Source organism: Tachypleus tridentatus, chromosome 4 (assembly GCF_004210375.1).
Source record: "Tachypleus tridentatus isolate NWPU-2018 chromosome 4, ASM421037v1, whole genome shotgun sequence".
Lineage (NCBI taxonomy): Eukaryota > Metazoa > Arthropoda > Merostomata > Xiphosura > Limulidae > Tachypleus > Tachypleus tridentatus.
The window spans coordinates 29435449-29445063 of record NC_134828.1 but is presented as its reverse complement, the minus strand read 5'-3'; the positions used below and the strand labels follow the sequence as shown (position 1 = coordinate 29445063).

Here is a 9615-nt window from a genome sequence, read left to right as displayed (position 1 = left end):
AAAGAATGCCAAATAAACGTTTAGTTAAAATCTGTATTGATATGTTAAGGATTATTTTAAACTTAGAAACCACATTTAGGCCCGGCATGGCCAGGTGGTTAAGGCATTCAACTTGTAATCTGAGGGTCGCGGGTTCGAATCCCCGTCGCACCGAACATGCTCGCCATTTCAGTCGTGGGGGCGTTATAATGTTACGGTCAATCCCACTATTCGTTGGCAAAAGAGTAGCCCAAGAGTTGGTTGTGGGTGGTGATGACTAGTTGCCTTCCCTCTAGTCTTACACTGCTAAATTAAAGATGGCTAGCGCAGATAGTCTTCGTGTAGCTTTGTGCGAACTTCAGAACAAACCAAACCTATCCTATTCCAAATCGAGTAAAACAAAAATGGGTTTATCCTTGTCCACCTCACAAAATTCAGTTTTTGTTTCCATGCTTCCTACTAATTTCTCCATTTCTTCCCAAAGAAGGAAAGTCCACCTTCTAAGAATTGTTGTATTATCCGTTCACTAGTATTGTGTTGAAAAATAGTTATATTTATTATGGTAATGACAAAATAAAAATTATATTTTTGAAAAGAGTGTAGTATCGAAAACCCAAAATGTATGACGATACGAAAGTAACTAATATATATACACACGTAGACATACAGATTTGTGTTGATATTGTAGCTCCCTCTCATGGTGTCTATTTGATTAATTTGTCTGATTTAGCGGAGAAAGTAGTTGGAAGTGTTAGTAAAGATGGGACAAGTTTTTTCAGCTAATTTTATGGCAGAAAAACCGAAGCCAGATTACAAAAATGAACCTACATTTGATCCATTATATGGATTTCCAAATGGAAGAAAAGAAAGAGGTGTTTTTAATTATACGTAGTTAATAATATTTTACTTTGGAAAGTTAGGCTTTCCTAGTTTGTATGTGGTTTATAGTTTTGATTAAATACTGTATATTATATACGCAAAATCATAGAGTTCTTTGGGTTCAGCATATTTATTTTGGGACAAATTATTTTTTTTTTAAAAAAGTGGTGAAAAATAGGAATTGTGCTAATAAATGCAGCAGTATTAATCATTTTGAGTGAAATATGAAGCAACAATTTGAATGAGATATGTGTTTAGAACTAATCTTATATGGTGAACTGTTGTAAAGAAATGTGTATATGAATATTTATTCCAAAATTACAAAAACTGATTATTGATTTATTTCAAGCCATTTGAAACAACCTGAGCTTATTAATTTTAAGAGCAGTTTTATGACATGTTTTGTCTTCATATATTCATTTTTGCTATTAATATATTTAGGCTGGATTGAATTTAGGTAGGTAATACTTGGGCACTCTCCACAGTTTGGGGAACAAACACTAAGACTATGGTTTTTGTAGCTATGTCTTGAACTCAAGCAGACTATTTTATAGTTTTGGCTAATGACCTTCAATAAAGTATCAGAAGTAGATGCCTTATTTGTCTATTAGTGACCATTTGAACACTGAATACAAACTAATTCCAGTCAACTGGATTTATATTTTGACATGTTTCTTCCAATTTTCTGGCCATGAAATAAACCTATAAATTATTGTATTTAATAGCTGCAGATACAGAGGATGTATTTTTGGTTCTAATTGCAATTTACTTGATGCAACTTTATTACAAAAATTGCAGTTAGTCAAATTCAAACAGTCATTTTCTTTTCTTTTGTATAAAAATATTAGAGCCATCTAGTCAGCACTAGCAACTTGATTTTTTTTGTATTCTTTCCATCAAAATTGCTTCAAAAAGTACTGTATTAGTAATCTTCAAAGAAACTTCTTGTCTGATGCCAGTAATACACGAGTGTAACAGTATTGTATTACATGCACAAATACAATGGTAGGGATATGCATCTGGATCCAGAACAGCCTTGGAAGATCTGATATACCAGGTTCTTTGTTTCTTTTGATGTTTTATTTAGGTTCATATCTCAAGTAAGTTTTGTGGGCACGAGGATTGACATGGAATAACAACAACAGAAACAGTATTGGTCTTTTTGTCAGTGAGAACAGTTTCAGTTTTATTACTGCTTGGGCAGTTAATAAACAAATATTTTGTAGTTTTCCAGCAAGAATATAAATGAATCTATCTGGTTTTTTTATTTACAAGAAGTTGTTCCATTTCCATTGTGAGTTCTGTTTTAAACTTGCCAAGTATGCCATATGCCCTTTATGGCTCATATATTTTGTCACTGGACCATCTTTGTAGCTGTCAAATTCAGTTATCTTTCATTCATATCTGAGTTGCACATAATAAATATATATCCAACAATGTTGCATGTCCAAGGAATACACTGTAAAATGGATCTAGTATTCTGAACAAACTGGGCATGGTTTTTAGGCTCTACTGATTATTGACCCATTATTTTCCAGAGGGGCATCTCCTAGAACTGAGTTCATTATTTTCCAAAGAAGATTGTGCATCATAAATGGGTGAATCACGCTTCCTAATGAAAGTGTTAAGACTGAGTGATTAACTCAATAACTTAACATTACATAAAGTAGTTAATTAAATTATGATTAAATCAGTTGTTGTGGAAATTACCGACTAATTAGGGATGGCTTGCGCAGACAGCCCTCGTGCAGCTTTGTGCAAAATTAAAAAACAACAAACAAAAACTAGTTAAGCCAATTTAATTTTTGTAACAGAATGATTATGGGATGAGTTGCTGTAAATAGTTATGGAGATTGTCAATTGGTGTTTAGCAGAAGAACCCGAGTTTCTGAAAAATAAAGGATGGATTGAAATATTAGTTTTTTTCAAAGGTGGAAAAACAAGGATAGCTTTGAAGGACCTAATGGTTATTTGCTTTCTCTAGTTTGTTTTAACAGTAGGACTATGATAATCTACACACTTATAATGATTTATCTACCTTATTGTGTAATGTGATGCTTTAATTTACTGTTCAACAGTTTGTTTTTAAATTTAGTTTATTGTTTACCTACAAAAGCTTTCTTTTGTACTACCATGTTTTCTGTACAGAGATTTTGGTTAGTATGAAGTTAATTCATTACAAAGCTTATAGAAAGTAAATTTATACTACAAAAATAAAGTAACAGTTATACAGAATCTGTATTTCTGTAGTAATGATAGCCACTCAAGAAGAAATGGAATCTGCCAAGTTGCCACTAGAAGATCGGGATTACTGTGCTCATCTTTTACTGAAACATCTTGCATGTCGAGTAGACCAGTTTCCATTTGTTTTCAGATGTGCACATGAGAAACACCAGTATCTTGATTGTCAGCATGAAGAGTAGGTCCAATTTTTATTTGTGTATGAAGTATGTTGTACTTGTATAAAGGTGAATTCACTAACAATGATTTATCAACATGATTGATTTATTTTAGGGGAACATACTATATTTTGATCAGTCATTGGTCTTTCTTTCTCAGGTGCAATATTTTTCTTTAAATTGCCTGAGAAAATATTTCTTAGGTAATTTTCATGTTTGAAAGGTTTTCTAGACAGATTGGATATTAGACATTTATGAAAGGATATTTTTGCAGAGGTTAGTTATTAAATCATTTTATTTCTCTAATTTTTTTACTAGAGAGAGATTTAAGCAAATAACATTTGTATCTTATTGGTTCATTTTAATAATATACAAAAATGGGTGGCATGTAAGTTGTATAGATGGCATCGAGTATGCTATGTCTTCTACCCATTTTTTTTAGTTGATAATGTAGTGCGCCATGTCTGTTTCATTGAAAGTGTATTTGTGCTATGTCTTTCATCACCTTTCTTGTTCATTAGTGAACCACATTTTAAACTTGTATCTGTTAGATGATAGTGGAGTCATGCATTTCTTTAGGTAATGGTATCTCATGTAGTCTTTAGTAACAGTGTAGTTGCCCCATGTCTTTCAAAGTTTATTTAGTAACAGTATACTTGTCCCAAGTCTCTCTCAGTCTATTTAGAGACAATATATTGTTCCCATTTCTTTCATGGGTCTCTTTAATGACAGTGTAATTATGCCATGTCTTCCATTGTTTCTTAAATCACTAAATATAGTGTGTCATGTATTGCATCATCTCTAAGGTGATAGTATGTTGTGTATTTTTCTGTCCACCACCTATGTAGATGACAGTGTAGCATTCCTCCCCTCCTTCATCTCTTTAGGTGATAGTATAGTAGTATGCTTTGTTTTTCAGTCCCTTTTGGAAGGTTTCTTATCTGATCTCTTCCAGTTGTGATGCTAATTGGCTTGGATGTTAGTGACATATAGATATAAGACTTAACCAAGTTTCACAACTCTTAAGTAAAAAGCTTTTTATATGAGAGATAACCAAATATTTGGCCTGGCATAGCTTCAGTACAAGACCAATAAGATTTATTCAGGTTGATTGAACCCTCTAGCCTTCTGTAAGTCTTTCTTTCTAGTCATTTCTAAATTTGTTGCCCATAAAACTACAGTGACACAATTTGATGAGTGGATACTTCCTGATCTCATTGTACATCCTGGCTAATTTGAGGTGTAAACTGAGAAGATGGTGTGAATTTCAGTATCAAGTCTTGATTATGGTCATCTGTCTTGTGTTGATAGACATAATGATTTAAATGGTCAACAATTGAAAAAGAAGGGTGTGAATATCAGAAAGAAATGACATATTTGTGTTGAAGATAAAGCGTTTTCCAGCAATAATTTACTTTTTACCATAGCATTAAAAATAAACGTTTTATTAGAACCTTTATTTTACTAATATCATCTGGGAGCCACTTCAGATCAAATATTCGTTAACCTTTAACATAAGAACCGTTTGACCTTGGGATGTAAAGCTCGAAAAATTTCATATCTTTATGGCATCAGCATCCTTGCTAACCAACGTTAAAAATTAACGAACATTTGGTTTCAAGGGTGATTAACCTGAGATAAACTAACCTGTATCTAACTAAAAGATATTGACGTGACTTGGGATAATGAAAGCTTATCTGTAGATATAGTGTCTGTCATTCTATCCAGTTAATAGACACACCATGTGATAAAATAGCACTTGTTGGGTAGGGTTAATTAAAAACAATAACCAAGTGATGTGGTACCTTTTTCTGTATCACAACCGAGATATTTTTTTCTATACCATACTGTCTATAACAATAGGTAACTAATGTTGAGAAGACTAAAGTTGAAAGTCTCTTTGCTAATATTTCTTTGACTTGTGTGTTTATTGAAAATCAGTCACAGTCAGAAAGGTAGATTCTTAAATACAGAAGTAACATTCCAAAACATGCTCACATCCCATCATGTTATAGCTGTTACTCAATTAGTATATTTTCATTCCTTTGGTCATCTAAACATTGGTGTGATTTTTTTCTTACTTGCTCCATTTTCTTATTCATGATTTAATTGCTGTTGGTGATATTTGTCTCATAACACTGTCCATCTACATCACTGCACCCTCTGTCCTGGTACTGTATATAAGCGCCTCATTCAGATAGTTTTAACACCTTTTATCGACAAAGTGTTCACTAATGGGTTTTTCTGTACTCTGATCATTGGAGATACTTTGAATGTTCTTTGTGCTACCTAGTTGATTTTTGTTTGGTTGGCTGATATAAAGCATGAATTCTCAGATTATTGTTTTTGGCACAGTGGCAAATCAAGTCTCTTCTGTTATCTAGCATCACTCAACAGTTAAGGTGGGGTCACTCTCAATTGAGGTGTACATGACCTTATTGATAGTGGGCTGAAAATGTATATTCAATCTGGTTCTAGTAGTGGAGCTACAGAGTCCTTATTACATCTGGTTTCCAGTTACTGGGGTGGTGGAAAGAGTTTATTTCTCAAGATTGTTTGAGTGAATTTCATCCATTCTCAGAGAAGGGGGCAAAGTTAGGAACCCTTTCTACCTGGGATTCTGGATTTTTTTTTATCCCAGATGTTGGTACGAGAGGCACAGTTCTGTACGGGATCTTACTTGTAATACCTGTTGAGATTTGACACTTGGCTGTCTGGTTGGGTTGAGCATGGTTATTCTTTTTTGTCCTTATTGGTCTGATACAGTGTTCGTGGAAGAGGGTCCATTGTGTCTTTGTAATTTTGAATACAGAGCAGTCCTCTACAAGGTCTGTGATTGAACAGTATGTTCCATGTCCTTCCCATAATTCCAGAGACAAGTGGAATTTTCCTTGCCTTTTCAGATGGGGAGTTAAGGATAAGTGTTCATAATTTCAGACTAGATGAGTTTTATTTTTTCAAGTTAAGTATGACATACAGGCCATCATTCCAAGTTGGAGGAGTTGTATATTGGGCTTCTTAGGTTGAGGAAAGGATTTGTTCACTTTGGTGTTGCTTACCTTATGATTCTGGTGGGATGGAATGCATTACTCTGTAGTTACAGATTGAAATGTGTTGCAATCCGAATGCCCTAACCACCAACATGGGATTTAGAGACCATATCCCTATAATTCCAACTCAAAGAAGTGGAACCTTGGCTGTCTGGGTGGAGTTTGGCTAACAGTGATGACCTCATCAAATTCCAACTGCTGTGCATGAATTGAATTTTTGGTGAAGTGCATACCTGTTCTGGATGTAGTTCTGTACCCTTACTAGGGTACAAATTTTCTATTGGCATGCTCAGATCTATGCAGATGCTGTAGTGTAAAAGCAGGTAAGTATGTTTAGGAATTTAACATTTCTTTAAATCAAAAATCTATATACAAGAATACTTACCTCCTTTCACACACAGCTGGTGCTGTAGTCTGCAGATTGTATCAGTTTTGAAAAATGGACAATATTATCTAAATGAGGTGCTGATATACAGTACTGGGATAGAGGGCACACTGAAGTAGGTGGACAATGTCATGAGATCACCAAGAACAATTAAATGGGGAATAAAGAAAGGGAGCAAACAGGCCAGAGCTTTGGTGTCCAAAGGAAGAAAACCATAGTAGGTGAGCAATAGCTGTAAGTATTATTGAAAATACATTTTTAATTAAAGAAATTAACTTGTGTGAGAACTGCTAAATAGATATAGATATGACAAGTGAAGAAACAAAAAAAAGTGTTTTATGATATAATAAGGATTTTAGTATATTCTACTCAGTAGTGTCAGTTTAGAAGACATCTTCATTTATAGTTTGTTAATGGTCATCTCAATCATTTATTTCAACTATATTCACCAGCTATGTCTTGAGGATGAAAGAATACGAACGTGAAAAACGACTGCTTGCTCGAGAAGCCAACAAACGAGCCAAACAGCAGTTGGAGGAAATGGAAGAATGATAAGTGAATGTATGGCTACATGTTTTGTAATCCATCTGGACTTGAACCCATTGCACAGGAATTAAGTTAGAATATGGTAGAAAGTGTTGTAGGTAATTTCTGTACAAAAAATAAGGAAAAGGTATGGTGTACTCTTAGTGTACATTAGGAGCTAATAAATATGGTTATTCTATTGTTGTTGTTTTTTTTTTTTTTTTTATGAAATGCATAGAATTTTATACTTCAAATGATTTTGGAAACTTGTCATCCTGAAGTGTACAGTACACAGAAATACATATGGATTTAAAAGCATTATACAGTAACGTATAATACACAAAACTGGGCAGGAATTTAGGACTACTGTGCAGTAATAATGTAGTACATTCTCCTAATACATGGGGCTCTTTTCAATAGATTCTACAAAACTATAGCTTCTTGATGGCAGTACTCATGTTAAGACATCATTTTTGTGTTTTACGAATTTAATAAACTTTGTGGTGTTTTTTTAGTTACTGCTACAAATTAGATTTTGCTTTTTTTCCCAACAGATAATGACTTTTAATATAACTTGTGCTTAATTTTTAATATTAGACAATGAATTCAGAAGTTGAAGTTACCATTTCAGATATAATACTTTTTATTACCTACAGGTGGGGTGATTTGTATTTATTGGCCATCATCCACTATGAGATTGATTGTTATACAAGTCAGCCTGCTTGTTCTGATCTTGTACCTGGCCCTCCTGAACATGCTAGCCTGTTTTGGTTGACAAGGATTTTGACAACTTTTTTCTAGTATCTGATTTTGACATGTCTTCTTATGTCCCTATAGCAGAATCAGCTAGGCCTAATATGGCTTTTTTGACATTATTTTTCTAGTATGTTACATTTTATTTATTTCCCTGATTTAAGGTGATCCCTTTCATTTTTTGTTACATAATTTCTTCTCCCAGTATTTGAACACCCCATTCATGGATTTTAGGGTTCATGCTGAGCATTTTATTTCTCAGATGGTTGAGAATGCAAGCATGTCTTGCCCTCCACAGGCTTTTAATCAGTTTGCTTTGCCTTACCATCAGGTTGACTGTCTGTTTCTTGACTTTCAACAGAATTATTTCTGCCCTTGTGTGGGGGTAGATGCAGATCATCCTGTTCATTTGTCTCATACCCAGTTTTGTCATCTCAAAAAAGAGAGATATAGATATCTTGAAGGTTTTTCAAAGTATTGCCTGTTCATGATTATCTCTATGTTGGCATGTTTGTTTTCTTTGGCACTAGACTCATGATTTTATTTGATGCAGATTGACACATTGTCAGCAATACTACTGACTATCTGGTAAGTTTGGTCCAGTGGAGGCTTACTTGTCTGATTTTTCCTCTTCAGCAACATTTCACCACAGATCTGTGGGTAATTTAGGTTGTATCTGAAAGATTTGTCATACAATTTCTTTCCCCTCTTCTGTTATCTCAGATATCCATTTCCCTTCCATTGCCTCAGCATTCTATCTCCAATTATCATCTGTTCAAAGAGATACAAGATCTTCTCTCCAAGTGGATTCTCCCCATTTTACCAAGGAGTCTTTTCTCACTCACCTCCATTCTCATAATATCTCATTTGTCAAGATACTGCATTCAGTTTGTTCATCACAGGACAGTTTATCAATTTTACACCAGCTTGTTTCAGCCTCATGTCTTTTGTCAGATGATCAAGGCATTCACCTGACGTTAGCATGCTCAAAGGTGGTGATTCCATCATTACATGGATAACTGATAGCTTATTCTGAATTGGAGTCCACCCATCAGCTGCTTAAGAGACTGCTCATGTGGGTTGGTTAATCAAATTGAAGAAGTCATTCCTTATACCACAATTTGGGTGTTTTTTTAACACTTATCTTATTTGGACCCAATCTTCTCTTTGACTTTATTCAATTGAGCTTTCATTTCTCTATACCTTCACTGCTCCCTCTTTTACCACTAGTGAGGTTCTATTGCTTTTGGGGACATAATTTTCCATGGAAGCCCTTATCCTCTTGGGTTGAGCACATATGCAGTCTCTTCAATGGACTCTGCATGACTAATGGAGTCTTGCATAGGATCCATTTGAAGCTCCCATTTTCCTTCCTTCTTCCTTTGTAGATGGTTTGTATTAATGGTTGGACAAGAATCATTGTCAGCAGATGTTTCATTCCCTCCCCCTCATCAGGATTTACATATATTCTTGAATGCCTCCCCTTCAGGACTTAGGGGTGCAGATCTATCAGCAGGAAGTTTTAGGTTGGTGGTCTACCATATCAATATTCTGGAGCTTTTGGGTGTATGTAGTGCCTTGAATAATTTTTTTTATCTTGTTAGGAATCATCTATTCTTATAATTAGACAGTGGTGGTTTATATC

At 34.5% G+C, this 9615-nt stretch overlaps 1 protein-coding gene across 1 annotated transcript; it reads left to right on the top strand.

Moving 5' to 3' along the window:
- The first annotated feature begins 666 nt into the window (after window positions 1-666).
- Window positions 667-7417, top strand: ND-B18 (NADH dehydrogenase (ubiquinone) B18 subunit). The gene is made up of 3 exons (XM_076497459.1): window positions 667-851; window positions 3109-3277; window positions 7145-7417. The coding sequence occupies exons 1-3, from the start codon at window positions 740-742 to the stop codon at window positions 7242-7244; spliced, it is 381 nt and encodes a 126-aa protein (XP_076353574.1). The 5' UTR covers window positions 667-739; the 3' UTR covers window positions 7245-7417.
- Window positions 7418-9615: the final 2198 nt, after the last annotated feature.

What these genes read in the sequence shown, in the direction of transcription:
- ND-B18 (XM_076497459.1), top strand. Translation starts at nt 740, where the DNA reads ATGGGACAAGTTTTTTCAGCTAATTTTATGGCAGAAAAACCGAAGCCA. An exon ending in AAATGGAAGAAAAGAAAGAG is followed by an intron (nt 852 to 3,108) that starts GTGTTTTTAATT and finishes GTATTTCTGTAG; the next exon opens with TAATGATAGCCACTCAAGAA. An exon ending in CTTGATTGTCAGCATGAAGA is followed by an intron (nt 3,278 to 7,144) that starts GTAGGTCCAATT and finishes TATATTCACCAG; the next exon opens with CTATGTCTTGAGGATGAAAG.